Here is a 22,046-nt window from a genome sequence, read left to right as displayed (position 1 = left end):
ATATTAAATGAATAAACATGAGTGCTATGTTGTTTCACCTTGCTGTCTGGTCCAGTGCACTGCAATATCTTTCACTGCGATCAACGTTTGCACAACAAAGCAGTTCCGTACAGTTGAACCTCAGTATAATGAACGCACGTATGAAATAATGGACATAACAAAGTAAATCTAAAATGTTTCTCGATGACATCCGCATGTGACAAATATATGCTTACAACGAATACCTGATGCAAAGGACGTATTTGCTTGTCAGATGCGACTTCATTGTAATGAGGCTCAACTGTACATGTGCGAACATGTGCTGGAAATATCTGCGATTCCATTAGCCATGTTTACTGATGTGGTGCTTTCACACCTTCCATAGACCTGTTTTTTTCATGCTGCCGACAACCTTGCACACACATTGGGTTCCCACCACCATTCTGAAGGATAGCCGTGCTGGCAAACGCAGGATGTGTGTAGGTTTGTGAGCCTACCACGCAACTACTGGTCTTGGGAAATTTTCTGTGGTATTATGGCATACATGTAATGGTGTTCACCACGTAACATGGCCCTGTGAATCAAAGTTTGGTTCCCCAGAACATAATAGGTGGAATACCTTGGCATATGCTGGCATGCATCATTTACTACTGCAAAGCGATACAGTAGCGGCAATGGGGAGGCCTTGACTGCGCAAGCCACAACTTCATTGCCAAGCCTTGCATCATTACAGATTCCATCGCAGGAAACCACAAAAAGGGGCAATCGAACTAAAAAGTGCGGCATATTATACAATATCTTGTGTACTGGTGCTGGTATCCCTTACAGTCGAAATGTGGCCTCGTAAACGCTAGCGTATTCAGCCATGTGATCAAGCCAACTTGTTGTAGCCACCGTTGGCCAGCATCTCAGCCTTGGTTCAAGAAACATGACTGAGCACTGTTGCATACATGACTTTAGGTGAAGGACTCGGCTCATTATGATGGTGCCAAAGCTCATGAATGTGAAAAAAGGATAACTTGAGACGACTGTGCTGTACACACTCACTTAAATTTATTGAGTGACTGGGAATCAAAGAGGCTGCTCTACTTGATTGTTACAGTTAATGTGAAATACAGGTGAACGGTTGGGACTGAGGCATACTGGAAGATTTGCAAGTCGATGCATTGAATGCCGTGTTGAATTTTGTGCACTGATGCACTTTACGGCTGGAACTATGCACTTAGACACAGTGCTTGCTTAGCGGCATGCATGTCAGATTTCTGTGGAGAAATGTTGGAGAAATACTAAATGCAAAACATACCATAAGGCAGTTGGGCAGATGATTGCCTACTACAGCCTGCCCAAGTCTATCTCTCACAATGACGCTGAAAACCACTGTTGCCTGACTGCAGCACAGGGTTGTCGACATTATGCAAGTTCCTTATAGTTCTATCTAGGTTACAATAAGCACAAATATTGAATCGACACTGATTGATGCTGCATTCCTATCGGGTACACTTGAGTGTGGTGCTGTGAAAATGAAAATAACAAAATCTGACAATGTTTGTTGGACTCAAAATGTGCTACCAGTTCCTATGGTAACTGTGCTTCCACATTGCTTGTGACAAATCCTGTTTCACAAAGAAGAGAAATGGTAAGCGACCTTAATCTTTGACTTAGCTGTCTCTTAGTGGCACTCGCACCTCAGCGTTGGTGTTCTTTAGGTTAAGTAAGCGAATGTCTTTCCCATGGCACGATATGAGAGAGGGTGAGTAGGTAGCGCAGTGCACGCCACCTGGTGGGTCGCGGTGCATGAAGGGCACCTTACGCGCTCTCTGCAGTGCTGACGTCAGAGCATCTAACGAGCGTACGCGCAGCTTGCTCTCATGCTCGCATGCTCACGTGGCGGATCTCTAAGAGTCTACGATTCTGTGCTCTGGTGTGTGGTAATCACTGATTTCCAATTATAATTATTTCAGGTGCTTCAGTAACTCAACTGGTAATCAAACTTATGCTATGATATCATATCTCTAATGTAACCCATGAATTTTGTACTGTACTATTCTTTCTCTATTTTTTTTCCGATTTATTTTGAATTTTGTCTTTGGTTATCTTGGGAGGTGAACCAGAAGTGCTGCGCAAGCGACAAGAGAGAGAGAGAAGCAGCAAGGAGTGGAGGAATTCAAAAAGTAGTTGCAATTGCTCAAGTCTTTCCTCAGGCGTGCTAACAGCTCAGTTGCCTGCGTTTTGACTTTATGCAGTGACACAGACATTGCAGAGTTGGTTAAAACTCGTGATGAAACAGCCGGGCCTCATCAATGAAGAAAATTACGTGTCTATTGATAGAATCAAACAAAAGTCGCCCGGCACAAAGACTCGTGCACACTTCTCACGTGCCAATGGCGATGAGTTCTTTAAGATGATCGGTAGGTGCACCACATTGCATAGCAATAATTAGCTTTAATTAAAAAATGTGAGCGTGTACAGACGTGCCAGTTTTCATTGGGCCGCAGATGCAGGAATGGAACACATTAATAGTAGTCTTTTGCTTGCGCCACAATGCATAGGGACAAGTTTCGTATGTAAGCGAGAGCATGCCAGTTTCCTGTATTCTTCCCGTGTGGCAGCTAGTGCTTTGAGGCACTGTGTTACACTGTGCTTCTCAGGAATCGGCCCACATTCCCCAGTCCTTTCCTAATTAAAGCTACCGCTACGTACCTGCTGTGTGACACTGTATCGTCTTCGGGATCGATCCAGCTTTTAGCGGAACACATAACATTTCCTTGACAGAGTACGAATCGGTCATCATGATATCGTCATCATCATTGCCTTGCTACTGTTGTCACACACGCAACTGTGTCGAACGGCCACTGCAGAAATCGTGCTGTTGCCACCATAGGACCATCTTCAATGTGGTCATTGTGCTGCTGTCGTTGCACACACAATTGCTCGCCTTATACATATATGTTGGTCTATATCATAACAGGCTCTGCATGATGCCAAACCATGCTGGATAGTCAGCTACCTGCAAAATGCTTTGCATTGATCCCACAGTCTGTAGGATGTGCCTTTTTTCTTGCTTTTTATTTCGGGTATATTCTGCATAATTAGGAAGTATGGGAGCACAATAGCAAACTGCCATATGGTTCTCGCTTACACTGCTTGTGCTCACTTTTTCTTTTAATCTTGGAATCTATTTTGGATTTTGATTATAGGTCCTGGTAGAGCTGCTCGATAAGGCCTTTGAAAACGTCTGCGAGCTTGACCTCGTGTTTCATGTGGACCAGGTCAGTAAACTCTATTTTCTGAGCTTTTCTAAAGTCGTAATGTCCTTCAAATAAAGCAGAAATATTCATTTAAGCTGTCTGCATGCACTAAAGGGACACAAAAGCAGATATTCAGCGAAGCCAAAGTGATCATATTGTGTGTAAAAATGTACAAGACTCTCATTTAACCGATAACATTGCTATTGTTAGCAAGAAACTGTTGTAAACATAGGGGTATAATTGGCACTGCCACTGCGAAAATGGATGGGCACCTAGTCCCTCCCATTTAAGGTTAAACTGTAGTCAACCACAAATTACAAGGAAGGTAATTCTGTTGCATTTCAGCATAGAAAATATTCTCTTTGGCTGACTTTGTAGGCTGTTTCTGTAGATGAAACTAACTGAGTTGGGGTACTTCTTGCTGTTTTCTTGCCACTCCTTACCGGAGTTTGCTGCCTCACTGTGCACTCCTCTGACTCAGACCAGGTAAAGCTAAAGCGACACTCGAGAGAAAGATGCATTTAGCTGCACTAGTAGATAAGTGATCATGAAATGGCGAGTACTTCAGTGTAGAAGTGAGGGAACATGCTTTATTTCTGTTATGCTATAGTGACAGTCACCATTTCGGGAGTCAAAACAAGAGGACCTATTCAGCACAGATTCTAGAATGTCTATTAAGTTATTGTAGCAGGCTGACCAAATTGGAACAGTAAACTCAAGCTGCAGACAGCCAAGTGTTTGAAAAGGTGACATACAATTATTGGCCAGGCTGTTGTATAGGTTCCAATGTAAGTATCCTAAAGATCTGGAAGCCACTAGCCAAAACAGTGGTAATGCGAGAAGGTCAGAAAAGATTTGCTGATAGTGTAACTCCTAGGTACTTGAAGGATGGGACACAGGGCTCAAATAGAGGCCCGTAAAGTACGTTATGCTTCTGACCGATCTTGGCATGCGAATGTCCTAGCAGAGTGGGCCAGTACCGGAAAGATCACATTAGCCAAAGCTATGGAATTAACAAAAGGATCGCTATAAATTCTAAATAAACTTATCTTTATCAGTATGATGTATCGCTACATTGTTTGAATGCAAATCGCATTGTGAACGATAGTCATCGTGAGGTGAGTTCTCCCTGAATTTTTTTTCAAAGGTGGGACACAAGGCTCAAATAGAGGCTCATGATGTACTTGGAATAAATATATATAAAAATAATTGCCTTTCTAAAGCGTAAAAAAAGCCACTGTTTCCGCAAGAAGAGGCTCTATAAAAAAAAGATGCCAAAATGAGCAACAGGTGACATCACCACCTGAAAGTTTCTACACCAGCTCGCCATGAACGTCACCGATTTTGACTGCATCTTCTCTGGTCTATTTCACTTTTTTTATTTGTAAAAATAGAATAGTTATTTTCTAAAACAGCCAGAGACATAGCAAGTTTTTAAAAAATTTTGCAGAGCCACAACAGCACAAATACACAGCAATAATCTGAAATCCTTGACACCAGACTGGGCGCTAAGGTTTCGGCACAAATTTTTAAAAAAATTTGACCCCAATCTTTTTTTTATAATAATAAACCTATTACCGCGATACCCACAAAAATGGAGTTTTGAAAGAATACTTTATCAGTCAAAACTGATTAAGTGTTTCTCTTTAGTGTCTCGGTTGTCATAACCACATAAACCACTAAGCTGTTAAACCAACATCCTGATGGTGTTGAGGCTTTATTGGCATGGTTTTTCAATGGAAAAAAATTATTGTAGAACCCAACTCACAAGTCTGTCAACGGTAATGCACTTATCACTTAAGTAATGTAGCAACACACCATACTTGTGTAGTAATGTTTATTTAAAATCTGTAGTGGCCATTCCATGACTTTCGTTGCTTCGGCTGCATACAACATAAACTGTCACCGCTACTGGTTCACTTTGCTTGAGCATTCACTTAACATGGTCACCCATGAGTATGATGGCATGACGAAAACTTGTTGAAGACGATGCAGTGAAGACAATGAAATAACGAAGAAAGAATGAATTTGATGGAACGACGACAGCATGACAACATTGAGATGACAATTTTTCGGACTCAATAAATAATTTTGAAATGATAACGAGAGTAAAATGATGGCGGCATGACGATGACGGCATAAAGAAAATGAGATGACGACAATGATGTGATAACGGTATGACGACAACCTGATGACGAAGCTGGAAGGACGACAATGACACAACCACAGCAGCATTACAGCGAATGCATGCAGGGACTTTCTGTCTACAACGTAATGATGACACTGGCACTACAGTGCTGGCATAATCACGATTGAATGATGACAACCTTAGTTACAATATAATGACGAAGAAGGAATGAGGTCAATGGATCGACAAAGATTGTATGGCGATTACGGCATTGTGGCAACAGCATGATGTTTCTCACGTGATCACAAAGGTAGAACAACGGCATGACCAGTATCATATGACAACTGTGGGATGATGACAGTGTGATGAGATTCAGATGACAAAGTTGTAATGATGATATGGAACGACCACGACAGCATCACAACGAAGGATGATAACGAATGCACAATGACAGCAATGACGATGATGACATGAGAATGGCATGAGGACACTAGAATGGTAACGATGCCATGACAGCAGTTGGATGACGAAACTGGAATTACAGCTATGCAACGGCCACGATAGCAACACAATGACAAGCACACACCTAGTGGCCCAAGCTATTAGACATGGGCCACTGGGTCGGTGTAGAAGGTGTGATGATGACAGCATGACGAGAGTTGGATGAAGAAGCTAGAGTGATGACGATAGAACAACCATAAAGGACAATGGTATGACAATGAATGCATGACTACGTAGGCATGATGGTGACAAAGCTGGTATGCCGACGATGCAGTGGCCAGGACGGCATTACAACCATCACGTACCTAGCGTCCCAAGTTATTAAACAATTTGTGCTACTGGGTCACCATAATAGCATGACCAGAGTCCAGTGAAGAGGCTGGAGTAACGGCAATGAAATGACCACGATGGCCTCGGGACAACAGCATGACAGCAAATGCATGATGACTGCATGACAGTCATGGCATGACGAGAATTGGATGATAATGCTAGAATGATAATGCAACAACCACAATGGCATCACAACCACAAGCACATACCTTGTGGCCTAGGATATTAGACAAGTTAGACCACTGGGTCAGCGTATAAGGCATGACGACAACGGCATGATGAGTGTCAGATGACAACGATGGAATGACTACGACAGCATCCCAAGCAAGTGGCCCATGCTAGTAGGCAACGTGAGCCACTGGGTCAGTATAAGAGGACGGACGGACAGATTCAAAATGGCTCAAGTAGGCAGAGAATGCCAATTGCACTAAATATGTGCACACATCTGTTGCTTCATTCAGTGCCATTCAGTTCAGTCTCTGAACATGTATGAGGATGTGCAAATGTTCCTTATCTGCTGAACTTTGTGGAGAAAGAGCCTTTCTTGGTAGTGTACACTTTTCAGCAAAGTCATTGTGGGTAAAGCATTTGCACAGGCTTTTTGGATGCTCACATAAGTACATAGAAGAGGGTTCCAGAGCATGTGGCTGCAGTGGGTCTGGTGCCTATTTCAGAGAAAAATTAACAACACACATGTCTGAAGGCCAATAAACCTTTCTGACAGGAAAGTGTGTTGTTAATTTTTCTCTGAAATAGGCAGCAAACCCCTTTCAGCCACATGCTCTGGGACCTCCTTCTGTATACTTATGTAAGCACGTATGCACTTATGAAATAAACTGAACTGAGACCATGCCATGTAGTCATACACTGTTCATGTGTGTCTCAGTAATGAGTAACACAGATGAAAGGACTTGTTGCAGTTTAGTATTTTCAGGGCAGACAACATCCAAAAAGCAATAGAAAATGCAAGAACTCTGTGTTGGGTGATGGCTGGCCACTTTTGTTGTAGTTTTTGTGCAGTAGAAGTGATCTAATTTGCTGCTGGGTACCACATCGTAGTCAAGGCATTCTTCATCCAGTCTGCTGGAAAGGATTAGAATAGAAAGTAAATCACATTTCAATGCTTCTTGGGAATGAATCTGATGTCAAGGTAAAGAAAGGGTCAGGAGTATGTGTCTGCATTGTTGTAATGCCTCAGTAGCATTACAAGTATTGTACATACACAAACCTGCCATGTAGAACATAAGTAATCACAAATAAAAAGCCCTGGCCAGTGTATGTTTGCATAGCACCAGACTTCAAACTGCATTCTACACAAGCGTTGTAACTGCTACAAGAGTGTGTTACACCTTAAAAGAGTGTTGACTTGACATCTTTTACTTGTGATTTCTTTGTTTTAAGTGAAGGCAGAGACCCTTCAAGCCCTAGATAAAATGCTGGCAAGCATCAGTGCACTTAAAAGTCCATAGATATGCTTGCATTCTTAGTAGGGGTGTGTGAATATCCAAATTTTTGAATACTAATTGAATAAGAATACTTAGCATCGAATATCAAATCGAGCATAGAATAGTAATTTGCACATGAATTTAATAGCAAGTTGGTTTATTTTAACAGGTTCAAACATTGCAGCTACATTGTCTTTAGTAAAAAAGAACTAAACTAGTAAGCTATTATACTAAAGAATTATGTATTTGGCTCATGTTAGCTTTGGAAAATTGAGTAATTTCTGCTAGTTGTCTGTTCTATCCAACCTGTGCCTTATTACACTGCATCAATTTCCCGTAAACTCGTAGCCATTTTACCCAGTGTCAGCCGTCACTCATCGCATTTGCTGCCAAGCAATAAGCTCAGGACTCGGGCCGGAACGTACAAAAGAGTGCACCCTCGCTGTTCGCAAACCTGTGTCCCTTGCTACTGAGGCTGGCTTTCCTGCAAAGCTTCGACGTCTAGTGGCTAAGCTTGTTTTATAGGTGAAATTTCACCAGCATGAAATTATTGCAAAGTTCAGCACGATATCAGACACATTTTCTTAGGTTAGATAGAAATAAACATTGAGAACCATTTTTGCTTACGCACAGCCTGAAATACAATCGATTTGGTTCGAATATTCGTATCCAATCGTATATTCGAAAATTTTCAAATATGTAGTTTTCGAATCGAATACGAATATTAAGAATATAATATTCGATAATAGTCCAAATTTTTGAATATTAGCACACCCTTAATTCATTGCTTAGCTGGGCCATCTTCCTCCTCCCCCTGGCAGCAAGTGTTGCTTGTCATGTTCTTCCTGCTTGGGCTCATGGCGGGGGAGTGCATTTCTACATCGCAATAGGTAATGTGGAGCCAAAACAAAGTAGACAGATAGATTAGAACACATGCAGCATTGTGCTGTTGAGACCAAGGACCAATTTTTGCCTTAGTGGAGGCCAAACAAGTGCACGGTGTGTGTCAGATCTAGCGGCATCAATTTGGGAGATTTGTATCTAAAACACATTGTTAGCCTGACTGTGCACTTCATTGTCAGCAGTGTAGGACCACATCACAAAGAATGTGGCCAACAGAAACAGCTTCCTGCTGGAAATCCAGCACTGAGAAATAAACAGGATGTGTTGGTGCTAAGTAGTGAAAACCTTCATGCTGCTGACGCATCCTGTTTGGAGGCAGCGCTTCAAAGGTTTTCACTACGTAGTTTTTTTTTTTTTAAGAACAGAGCATATACAGTGACTTTCAGCACACCATAAAATAATTTACTTTAATGCTTGTTTTTTGAGCGACCGTGTAATTCCAGCAAAGAGCAACCCAAGAAGGAATGTAATTGTTATCCCCATTTTGTCCCCATTTTTGTCTTGACTAAACTGATTCTGATTCTGAATGTTTATTACTGGTGGTGAAGCACTTAGCTAGGAAAGTTCACCAAATGTCTAAACAAAAGTGTCTCATGATGTATATGGCATGTTTTGAACTTCATTACTTTCAGCATTGCTTTTGCTTTTGATTCACTGTCTTAGCATGCAAAATTGGGCACATAGTGCCTGAAGGGGATATGCACAAATTGTCATGGAACATGACTTTATCAGGAAAATGTTTGTCTCCACTAGAGGTACTGTCACGATTGCAAGTTGATGGAGCAATATATCCATGAAGAGAAGCTTGATTTCTGTCAAGTCTGAGCATGCAGATTTGTGTCCGGAGTAATTTGCTAGGAAATGGAGGTTGGGGGAAATGGGATGGGAGGAAGCATCCGTGATGTCAAGCTATAGAGTGTGATGCAGAAAGTGCACACAAATAAACAAGCTATTTTCGAGGACAGTCCAAGAGAGACATAGAGAAAGTTAAAAACATGAACTCAACATGTGCAAAATTGCAAGTTCATGAGATAGCCATCACAGCTATAATTGCTAAATATTTGAGCATCTGTAACATCACCTTGTTGTGTAAAGCTTGAAATGCACATAATAAGTCATTCACATGGGCAGGCCAAGATACAGAGAGATAATTTCGTAGAGAAAGCCAAAGATTCTTATGATAACTGTAAAACTTCAGTGCCATAGTATCATTAGCATAGTTTTTATCATAAAACATTCATTAATTTGAAGCCAAGCAATTGCACAGTGGCTGAAAGCAGTAGAGAGCAGGTACATTTTGCTTGCGTATGTGAAACAAGTGAAGACAATTTTATCCAGTTAACTGGTTTCTGCTATGAAGAACTTAAGCATACTATCTGTGTCCAAGGCCGTGTTTATTTATTTTTAACCAGCGCTGTTCTTATTATTCTAGCTTTTGACCAAGTTAGATTGAAAAAAAATGGAAATCAGTAAATAGTGCCATCATTAACGAGTGTAATTGCAAGTTCAACACTTCAGAGGTAGTAAATAAAGTGAAGTTGCCAAAATTAAAAATGGTTGCTAACTGTTCTAGAAGTGTTTTTTTTTTGGTATAAAGCCAAGCCTTGCAAACTCGCACAAAAGCATTTTGAATGCTGTCTAACCCTCATCGTCTCGTTTCCAAATTCAGGTGCACTACATCTTGAACGAGCTTGTGATGGGAGGTATGGTGGTCGACACCAACATGACTGAACTCATGACTCGTGTCACGGATCAGGCAACCATTGAGAAGCAGGAAGTGAGTGTATTTTGTCATAACGAACTTTTTCAGGATTTGTAGCAGTCCTGGAAGACTGCTGAGTTTCAAAATGCCATTTTCAAGGCCCTCAAAATCTGGTATCCTGCTAGGTGCTTTATATCTCAGAAATATTTTGTTTTTGTTTTTTTAGATTAGTGGGTTTTGTTTGGACATCTGGCCTCAATGCTAGTACAATCTAAATGTGAAGACGGAATTTTTGTCTTGGGCTAGTTTATTTCCAAGGCATATAGGTAGGCAGCACTAAAGGTACACTGAGAATGGACCCGTAAACTTGGGCTGGTGCAGACTTCCAACTGTGTTGCAGAAAACCAAAAAAAGGCATGATATGATTACTATACACCTCTCTGGCATTAGCCACTTGGGCTGTGTTCCAATACTCGCCACAGACAGCTACATAGACAGCTGAGCAGGCAGTGGCCATATCAAGTCCTGTTCCAGTTATGACGAAGCTGGCAAAAGAGGCAGCTTCGCTGAGACAGCATCAAAATAGAAAGCTATCCAGGCTACTTTAGTGTCGAAACAAGATGGTGGCTCAGCAGAATGTCTGGAAACTCGATGGGAAGGTCTTCAGCACACAAGATAGCCTTGTCGCACTTTCTTATTTATTTCATGTACCCTATGTTGTGTTTCTCAAAAGTTTGCACACAAAAGGTAAAAATTAGTATTCATATGTGATCGTCTAAGCTTTCTTTTTTTTCTTGTCGACGGAAAGTGGTGTCAAGTCAGAGATATCTTAATGCATTCTGTTACTTGTGTTTCAAGTTGTCTTCTTAGCAATCAACATTAACTGTCTCCAATGCTGGCCAGAAGTAGAACACACCCTTGAATGCTGATAATGTGAAGGAGAAAAACATACTCACAGTTATGGACACGTCATATAAGCTCTATCATCAGTACCTATTGTCATGCTAAGCACTGAGGCCTGACAAGAGGTACTGTTGGCAGAGTTGAAGATATTATGCATGCATCGCAGTGATTAGGTTTTCCCTTTGCCAATTTATCAGCATTTGAGCAGCACAAGTCATATCGATGTGCATATAGTACTCATACCATGCCTGTTCTGGGGTTTTCTGGAAGTTTGTGGCCTGTTTCATGTGCCGCTGCCTCGTGTGTGTTTTTGGTAATGCTACCCTGCCTATACCTGGTAGCAGCTGTGTGGTGTCTAATGGTGGTTCCTTCATTAAGCCTTCTTGGGCAATTTTATTTATATGCAATAAAGAAAAAAAAAGCGTGCTCACTATTTCAAATAGTATTTCATGTTCAAGCTGTCAAAGACATTTCTGTGGTGTTCGATAATATTTCGTCTAGGCCTTGATTGTATTCTTTTAAAAAAGATCTGTTCTTTGCCGCAGAAACTGCTGCGAACCTTATTCATACTGTTGACTTTTTTGGCGATGATGATTTCATGTCGTTATGAATTTTCACAAAACACATATTATTTCAATAAATGAGTGCTTATGTGTAGCAAGTCACAGATAGGAGCAGTAAGATCAACTTCTTCGCGAGGCCAGCTTACATACACATGTGAGACTCATTGATGCAGCCAGACATTTTTCCAGCCTGTGTCTCTGTCACAGAGTAAACATTTGGGTGAGTCGGTAGCATTTCATGGCGAATTAGGGGAGTGCCAACAACACATACAAAGTGGAAGGAAAAGAGAAAGAAAAGGTGTTTCTCCTTCAATAAACTGTTAGTTGTGAGCTGGCACTCATGTTGTCCTGTATCTACATGGCTCATTAGCCGAAGCACCAATACTGTGCCTTATCATTTAACTTCCCACTGATCGTACAGTGAAAAGCTAAGTTGTTGTGACCTGCGTTTTCACTGGTTGCTGTGAAAGCAGTTCTTCAGGTTGAGAAATCTTGAATGCAACACAGTCGAACCCACTCTCCGATCCCACATATAGCGGTCTACTGGATATAAAGAGCAGGGTTAGGTAACTTGACAAATTTGAGAGCCTGCTTAACAAAATTAGTCTAGATGTAATGACTGCTTTTTTTAATACATTGTACTGTTAGAGTGAGTGCTCCAATCCCTATTGCAAGAGGCAACAACAAGAATGAATGTGTGAGCAAAAAACAGAAAAAGTTGCACTTTCACTCGAGAGCCGAAGCATCAATTGCAATAGCAAACTAGTGGACAGCTGTACAAAGCAAGGATAATAGTTTTATTGGCCGTATCAGCCTGTAAACATAGGCATAATAACTAAATTGACAAGCATGGTGTCATGCACGCACGAGCAAACATGAACACATCTCACTCGATGACCACATAAACTTGCTGTCAGAATGCTGGAGTGAGGAAGCATGGCACCAGCAGCGAGGGAATTGACCTTCGTGCTGCGTCTCACATCAAGCCACACAAATATGGCACATGGCAGACTGTCGTCATTTCCCTCCCTAGGGTGCCCGAGATTGAACCACAATTGCTGGCTTGCCCTTGCACGCTTTCACTCACACTTACAGCATACGGTGCACGGCGACGATTTTATCGCCCTTGGACTTTATACGGAACCGCACGGCAATGCCGATGATAGAAATGCACCTGTAGTGTCCAAATAATTGCTATCGCAATAAAATTCAAACGAACTTCCCCAGAGCCTCAGAAACGTGGAGTGTCATTTTGTTCCTGAGTGCACTCGGAGCACGGGAAGAGAAATGGGAGAGGATGCTAAAGAGCAACACTAAAAGAAAACATTCGGTGGTGCATGCAGGTGGCACCTTATTGCTTGCATCGTTGGCTGTTTATAAACTCACTCTGAAAATGTAAAGAAGACTAGTCAGTTTGATTCATGCATGGCTGTTGAAAAAGTTTAAGGCAGTGTCATCCACAGTGGGATGACGCTATCGTGAAAAGCACCGGCAGTGGTGAGCAAATGCATTGTCTACCTCTTGCTTCAATGCATCTCCAAAACTTGATGGTTCACAACGTCCAGTACTGAGTGTGTGGGAAGACAGCACACATGATGCCACGTCGTCTCGGTGCACCCACTCTGCACATGTGGCTGATTATCTCTGCAATGGCGCACGAGCTGCATATGCAATCATCCTCACTGGCAGCCATGCGCAGCCACAGCTGCGCTAGAAAAGATGCATGCCGACCTGCCCTGCACTTCTTTCCCCCTCCCCTCACATGTGCCTGATCGCGTCATTGTGGCACGCTGAGCTGGCTCTTCTCCTCCCGTTTGCCCTTGCTTGCACAGGAACACGGTGCTCATCAAGCCACCATTCTCTTGGCTCACTCTCGCACACTTTCACTCGCTGTCAAAGCATGCAGTGCACAGGGTGCAATAAGATCTTTTTGCTGTTGGCCTTTATACGGAACATGATGCTGTTCTATTTTGGCGGTTGGCATGCAATTCGAGAGTTGCATTCGCAGGCAGCCACTTGTAATTCAACTCATTGAACATCTTCATCCATGGAAGTTTGTTTATTGTCTCAGTGTACTCTTGCGGTGGCCGGGAAATTTCTTTATGAGGTTCAAAATACGACTAGTCGAACCCACTTATAACAATATTCAAGTGCCACGAAAATTCCATTGTTATAACCGATAATTGTTATAACCAGCTTGCATGAAAAAACTCAAAATTGGGGATGGCATAGCTGTTCCAAGAAAACTGTATGGTGGGGAGGCCAGGTCTCCTCCCCACCATGTTCTCCCACCTGGCTTGTGATTGTGTTGACTCGTTGAACTGTTTAACTCTGATTCCTGTGTGGTCCTATCGCATGTTGTTAACAAGCCGCAGCTGTCGGCATTCAAGAATGGCACTGCTATTCTTGAACGTGCAAAGAGGGGCCATGGACAAGTGACATGCAAGATCCACCAAGGCATCACTTTGGTTGCCCCAAAAGGGGCCTTTTAAAAAATGTGGGAAAGTTTTCGCGGCAGCATCTCAGCTTGAGAAATCTAGAAGAAATGCTGGAATGAGATAGCCACAAGCATCTCGCCACGTACTGCCCACTGGCTTGCACGAGAAAACCACATGTCCGTCAGCCTTGCTTGCTTTACATGAAGTTTGCTGACATCCTTCTCCAAGGCATACAGGCGCTCCACATAGTGAAGCAGAAGGTCTCTTGTGAAAACAAGCCCATTAGTGACTGAATTATCTACAGGACCTCCCACAGGGACAAAGTTGAGGCAGCCTGCCCTACCGCATCAGCGCTGCCGTCGTGGCTGTTACTGTCGCTGTCCGATACAAGCACGGTCGCGACTGTCACCTCATCAGTTAGAAACACTTTGTTTCCAAAGCTATAGCAGTGCACTTTCTTTTGCCGGCAAGTAAAACGAAGTGGCAAGTGTTTCGGTTCTGCGGCAAGTAAAACGAGACTGAAAAACAATGTAGCCAGGAGCGACTTCGACGCAACGAACAAAGATAAGCATGAGCGACTTATCCTTTAGCAGAATTCCTCAGAGTGAGGGGCGTAGAATAAAGAACCAACTGTGAGGGCCGAGCGAGCAAACTGGGAGTCGCGCCAGCAGTGTTGTCAGCGCAGTTGGTGCAGTCCATTCGTGTTCCAAAGAGCGGCGTGGTGCACAGCTACGGGTGCGGCCCATTCGTGTTAAAACCGGTATCGTTACAAGTGGGTTCGACTGTACATGGTGTTCTATGGAGAAGAAGTTGTTAAGACCTAGATACTTACCGTTTACACCCTGCCTTAATATTGGGCAATGATCCGCTAGTGACATTCTTGTTCGAGTTTTTAGATAAAACTGGGTATCTACATCGACTTTAATGTAACACAGCTATTGCTGCCTTAACATTGGATCTTGCACTGTCCTCTGACTGGCGCAGCATGGCCTTAGTTGCTTTTGCATTGCACCATTAAACTCGAATTAAATAACTAATTTGACTACAGTTAATTATATAAAAGTTCACGACTGGCATCTGTGCATTTTTATGGGCACAAATTTTAATTATTTCAATCAGAAATCCGCCTGAACTGGATGATTAAAGCTCGAATGGTCAGCTTGCAGCTAACCCCAACAGTGACCCTAAAGTGGTGACAGCAGTAGCGGCAGCGTCAGTTCCAGTGGTGCTTAGGAAACAGTGAATCTCTAGAGCACTTGTCACATCCCCCTGGAAACACCTATGCTTGGCCTGTCCTAGGAAGATTTTCAAATGAAGATGGCAGGTCACAATGCATGATTACCCGCCAGGGTAGCTTAGTGGCTACGCCGTTGTGCTGCTGAGATCCAGGTCGCAGGTTCGATTGCAGTCGCGGGGGTGGCATTTTGATGGGGCTAAAATGCAAAAAAAACCTTGTGTACTTACATTTAGGTGGCCAAATTTAATCAGGAGTCCCCCGCTATGGCATGCTTAAAAATCAGATTGTAAAACCCCAGAATTTAATTTTGAATTTAATGTATGATGAAAGGATTCACCTGATGTTAATGCATGCTTTTCTTTTGGCGAAGTTTATCTGAAAATTGCCTGCACAGCACAGTCGGATAAGAAAGCAATACTTCTGCTATTGGGGCATTCACAACAGCTTACTATCAGAGCCAGCCTAGCCAGTGTCATTGCCATTGCCATCACAAGAGGGGGAGATATGTTCTCGCATGGCATAATGACAACTTTTTCTTTGATCACAAAAGCTCTTTAAGAAGATAAGCTATTTTGCACGCTAAGCTAACAGCACAAGCTCACATCACACTTTTTTTGCATCCCAGAGAATTTCATGCTTCTCAGGACTAAATAAAGTAGTGGTTAGTCTAGGCGCAGACCACCATCCTATTTGTGTGTATTGTAGTTTGTAGTTGTGGCACTTATTGACCAAACATGTCCTGGCACCATTAAAACCCTTTAATCTATCTGTTTGCAAATCTTGCAGAGTTGTATGATAAATGCAGAATTTGAGATTTACAGTGGACCATATGAAGGGCGACATGTTGTCGTTCCTAAGCAGTTCAATAGCTTTATTTTTTCCTGATTGCCAAAAATAGTCATGTTATATTTCTTTTGCTAAAGAATGCATGTGCATAAGATTTCTACTTTGAACTTATAAAAAGCAGGTGTGTGTTTTATTCTGGGGAATGTTGTAATCCAGAAAATACTGCCAAGGGGGATAAACAGTGCCTCTAACTGCTTGTTCTGCCTTTTGCTTAAATCAACTTGCTGGATAATTCAATCAATTTTGTTGATACTGTCAGGTTTAAATGAACAAAATAGATTCTATTTTGTCTGTGTAACATAGTAGTTTTATCCACAAACTTCAGATTTATTCAGCTAAGCTTCAAGCTGTGCTAGTGAACCTGTATATTTGATGATGTGAAACAAAGATGCAGCACCGTGGGCGTGGAGTGTAAGCACCATGTCTGGGAAAGCAGTTAGAGCCGTACTTTTGTTTTTGCCCATGTGACAGCCCGTTGATGCCAGCGATTGGGTGTATTGTCCATGGTCATGCATAACTCCTGAGCGAAAGCTCGCAATTGCATGCAGGCTCCTTCAGTATTCTAGTAAATGGGTAAATGGTGGCTAACGCATCCCACTTGTCCTCTCACTGCTCCTTTATGGCTCTCCAGCACCTTTGTCAGATGCCACGCTTGAAGGGTTACTGAAAGCTGACAATGTAAAGACGGAAAAAATTCAGAAAAATTCCAGCAGAAAAATTCCAGCAGAACCCATGTCGCAATGAATGTCAACGTTAGTGAAACGTTGAAACAATGTAGCAACACACCACATTGCCAAATTATTCGCCTCTTTGCAGCCATCTTCATTTTTCTGTAACCGACTTCTACTTCACTTCTCTGTAGCTCACTGCGCCTTGCTCACTACACGCTCTGGTCCCGTTCTGTTCAGTTCACTTCGCACTTTACAATTGGCCACTCGCTGCAGTAGCCCATTGGCTATGACATTGCACTACTGAGTTTGAGGTCGAGGGTTCAATCTCACTTGCGGTGGCCGCATTTCAGTGAGAGAGAAATGTAAAAACATTCGTGTACTTGGGTTTAGGCTCATGTTGAATCACCCTAGGTGGTCAACATTAATCCGGAGTCATCCACTACAGCATGCCTCATAATCAGGCCGTAGTTATGATTGGTAGAACCCCATGGAGTTTTTTTCCCCCACACTTGGCTGCTCTTGTTGCAGACTTTTTCATTTCTCTGTGGCTGACTTCTTAAGTTTTCTGTTACTGACTCCTTCACTTCTTGCCTCTTGTCGTGCTTGTCTACCGAGCACCTACGCCATGGCACAAACCCATTCTGGAGGATTGGCCAAGGATGTTCACATACCTGGCATCACATGCCCAGTTGCACCTACCCAACCGCCCAAGTAGTCTGTTCCCAAATTGCCTATTCGGGCACTTACCTGCTTGGCATGAAAGAGGTTAGGTACGGACATCAGACCAAAAAGTACAGGGAGCTCCCAAGGAATGCCAATTGCATTAAAGGTACAAACGGAGCAGTAGGCAGAACGCTTATCTGAACCTGCTCCACCTGAGAGGAAACATTGTTTTGAGGAGGAATGGGGAAAGTAAACATTGTGCTCTTGAATGTCTTCATCATCACTGGATCCGCTTTCAAATGTTCTGCAGCAATATATTCACTGAAAGGCATTGCAAGCACTACAGTATGCTCTCAGTTTTGAAGAAAAGGCATTGCACAACCTCTTTAATGTGCACTTTTGGGGTGTAGGAGGGCTCTGCATGTCACGCACTTTCGTACTTCAACCAAGGTCAAGATCTTTACATGCGCACAACTCTCAAACACCTAAGAATGTCATCAGCAAACCTCACTGGCGACAAACACAGGCTCCTTGACTCAGGTGGGTGTGCTCCTTTGCACGCACCTAGACAACCTTGGAAAAGCTGTTCTTTGCACTACAGTGCAAAACCAGCAATCATTACACAGCTCTTGCAATAAAGAGATGGTGTCTCAGCTGTCATGCCTGGCTTCATACTTTTTACATGTTTTCTTAGGGTAAATCTATATGTAGTGAACTGCTGATATAACAACCACTTTTCAGGGAATTATAACATTCTTTATGAGTAGGTTCAGTTGTAGTTCATAGTTGAAAAAAAGGACCAGACAAGTGTGCCGGGAGCGAAGTTTGGTTTGGTATTGTCACCACTGATCTGCACTATAGGGACTGGATAGTGCATCGAGCGCCTTCGAACAAAGCCACCAGAAGTAAGCTGCTTGTCCCGGAAGTCGTTGCTTTGCGAATTTGCAATGGCACTTTGCATACACGGGAGTTCAGCACTTCTCCGTTTCTTCCCCTAACTTACCTGCCTGTTGTGCCGCAAACTACTAAAGCCAGCACGAGAAGTGTTCTGCAAACGCGTTCAGAATTTGCCATCACCACGCCCACAGCGTCGCCAACATGAGCGATGCACGCGAGAAACACACGTCATTGATAAAACACTTAATATAAGCAAAAATATCCTATTTTGGTTCAGGTTATCGTAAAAAAACACTTACAAGACAAAAACAGACAACAACACCCCCAACTACTTTGTTTAGTGCAAAACAACAGACACGAGAAAGACGACAGGACAAGACGCTACTCTCAACTGACATCATTTTATTGCATCACTCCTTTATACACCAGAACACCGTGAATTCAAAGGGCACCGCCATATTGATGAGCGCCGGTCGCGCCATCTATCCCAAGCACCGCGAAGTAGCAGGCCTGGGCTGCCACGCCGGGAGATGCGGCGCGAAAGCGAAACTTGGGCTTTTTAGCTGGGCGGAAGGCGTGTTTCACGTTTTTCCTAACGTGTCATTTTCGCTGTCTGGATTCAATCAAACTTCAAGACCACGTGCAAGTCCACAATGGACACACTGAGTGCTGTGCAGAGTGCAGAAGCGAATACATCGGGTAGGTACGCTATTACGTTTGTACAAACCGCGCGCTATATGCTAGAACACCTGTGAGCTTTTTGGCACGTAACCTGTGAAGGAATTTACAGCACTGTGTTGGTGCCATATATTATTAAAGCACGCAGAACACTGTCATCTGCACTTTCAGTTTGGTCTTGTTTGTAATGGTCTCTACTGGGTTGGCCGCTCTTGGCAACCAACTGGCGAGGTCGTTTGACTGACTGGTTAGCAGACGCCTGCCCTTCACCACCTGCACACTGAAAACAAAATAGATGTTATAGTAAGAAGGGCTGTAGTTCTTTCCCATGCCATCACTTTTCCGAAGATATAAAGTCCTCTCAAAATGAAATAGAAAATACACCAGGCCAATTGTATCGTGCAACCACTTAAGAGTACAACATTCAGAACAAAAGCCTACAGCACTCGAACAAGCAGCATATGATGCTAAACCTGCACTCATTGGAAAATGAGGTACTACAGTAGTTATAATGTTCAACTACATGTGCAGTCAAAGCCCGTATAACAGGGCGAGCATGACAGATGCAGGTGTTGTACAGTTGCACAAACCATGACAGGGCACGTAAAATTACCATCCCTACTTAAAGCTGCATCATCAGGACCCCTTTGGTACAAGACAACAACCGCACCTGCATTCCAAGAAATTAGCCCCACCAACTGCAGCTACCTGGTACCAGACCTGTTTCGCTTGTGCAAGGCCATCGGATTGTTGGCGCTCCCTTAGAAAAGAAAACAGTAAAAAAAAAACTAGTGAGAATGATCAAAATTTTGTTACAAAATACAAGAATAATTAAGCACCTTATTTTCCTCGCCATATGAACGGAAATATTTTGCCCCGCATAACAGCCCGCACGCAGTTTAGAGTTCAGGAGGCTCAAATGAATTCGTTACGAATGACACCTGCAACACCAGCTCGTAAAGGTAGGTGCGCTGCAAGAACACCTTCGGCGACGAGTAGTCGTTGTTTACGTTTTTGTGGACGCATGCTACGTGACGAGCAGACTTCGGTTTACTTTCATTAGCAATAACCCTCACCAGCAAGGCCTACAACTTGTCGTTCACGCTTAATGGTCATTCCGTGCACCAGCTGCAAGTATCGCTAACCGCAAACTCAACTGTTCCGCTTAACCGTCGGGAGCTCTGCCTGAATGAAAACACGAAAAGGCTTGCCTTTTTGTTATAGCCAAGGCGAAGCACCGGCGCGGGATTCTGCTCTGTAGGCTTGTTGCCCAGAAAGTGCTCGGAGCAAACCTGCGTATTACGTTTGTACGGCGCAAAGTTGAACGTGGCACCAAAATATACACAGATCGAATACTCACTCGTGCATTTTCACTGGGTTGGTAGTTCTTCCTATTCACTGCAGCTATCCACGCAGCTTGGCATTCTTCGTTGCGGATGGAAATCGGCGCAGGCTGAAAACACCGCACCGGCACGATTCCCTACGTGTGTTGTGCTCTTCGCAAACAGCGCTAAGCAACCTGCTCCTTTTCCGCTGGTTGTTTTGGCATCCAAACACGACGCAATGATGCCCAGATGACTTTTTCTACTTTGAATCCGTGTGAACGGGCACATTTCCGCACTTTGGAGCCCTAGAGCTGGCGCTTGTCATGTCTACTGGTCGCCGGCAAACACACTTTGGCAGCCCAGTACAAAATAGCGCCGGTCGACCGGGCAACCCGGGTGCGAGAGTATGCGTTCGGTTAGTCTGGGTGCGAGACTAGCGTGTTCTGGTCTATAGAGAGCAGAATCTAGAAAAACATGCGCAGTGAGTACCATGTGCAGGAACCACCAACATCCGATCACCAGAGCGCACTCATGCGATAGAATCCAAAAAACCGTATTCAGCGCTGTGCAAGGTTAAAGAAGGCACACTAATGCACTGCGACCCCAATGACTGTACGAAGAAAGCTTCCGATAATTCTCAGGCGGTGGTATCACAGCTCTTTTTCAAGATTGTAGTATGACAAAACATAGCTTTGCACTTGCATATTTTGCAGTGTTGGGCTAAATGGGAACCTGTGTCTGTCGGTATGGATCACTCATGTTCTCTAAGGCGCTTGTTAACACAGTGGCCTGACTGCCCTACATACACTCTGCCTAATGACAACGGAATCTTATGTACCACACCGGCGCTGCAATCTACAACCTTTGCGTGGTTCTTTTCACAATCTGGTTTTTTATTTGTTTTTGAAATACGACTGCCCAACGTTGACAGTTTCTGAGGAGCAGAGAACACTGCTGGGATTTGGTATCTAATGGCGACATTCTTTAGATTGTGAGCCACGCTATGGCAATATAGCACAACTTCAGGCCTCTTCTTTTGTGTAACACAGTTACTTTTGTGACGCTTCCCTTTCAATTTCTGAAGCAATACCTCAGAGACTGACGTCACTACCACACATGGGTAACCCGCTGCCTGCAGCCTATTTAACTGTGCAATGAAACTCTGATGTCAGTTGAGAGTAGCGCCTTGTCCTGTCGTCTTTCTTGTGTTCGTTGTTTTGCGCTAAACAAAATAGTTATGAATTCGCCCCAACTAGCCCGCCAACGCATTGTGCTGAACACCCTCCAAAATGTTGCAAACCAAAAATAAGTAAGTTATTACGGCTGCAATATGGAAATACCGCATGCCCTACTTTTGGGACAAACTGCCACACCACGGCACACTTCCACTGGTTTCACCTGCACCCGAATCGGCGAGCGGGCAAGTGGTATCCAGCAAAACATAGTAGAGATCAGTGATTATCGCCATCACAATTGTATTTTTGTGGTTGTTGGTCATCAGAGGTGAAATTTTGGGCTAACTGATGGCACTCCTTGGCACATCTGGTGATGGCCGATGTAGGAGCATGTTCTGATGCATCTGGTTAATC

At 43.3% G+C, this 22,046-nt stretch overlaps 1 protein-coding gene across 2 annotated transcripts in view; it reads left to right on the top strand.

Moving 5' to 3' along the window:
* The window catches only part of LOC135919228 (AP-3 complex subunit sigma-2-like), a 52,000-nt gene that overhangs the window by 14,451 nt on the left and 15,503 nt on the right, over positions 1-22,046 (top strand). The window contains exons 4-5 of one of the 2 annotated variants that reach the window (XM_065452931.2): positions 3,177-3,248; positions 10,204-10,311. In XM_065452931.2, the coding sequence (XP_065309003.1) occupies positions 3,177-3,248; positions 10,204-10,311 (180 nt within the window). The remainder of the gene's footprint in view (positions 1-3,176; positions 3,249-10,203; positions 10,312-22,046) is intronic. The other variant, XM_065452932.2, reaches the window with a different exon arrangement.

This window comes from Dermacentor albipictus, chromosome 4 (genome assembly GCF_038994185.2).
Source record: "Dermacentor albipictus isolate Rhodes 1998 colony chromosome 4, USDA_Dalb.pri_finalv2, whole genome shotgun sequence".
Lineage (NCBI taxonomy): Eukaryota > Metazoa > Arthropoda > Arachnida > Ixodida > Ixodidae > Dermacentor > Dermacentor albipictus.
This window is presented reverse-complemented; position numbering and strand designations above follow the sequence as displayed.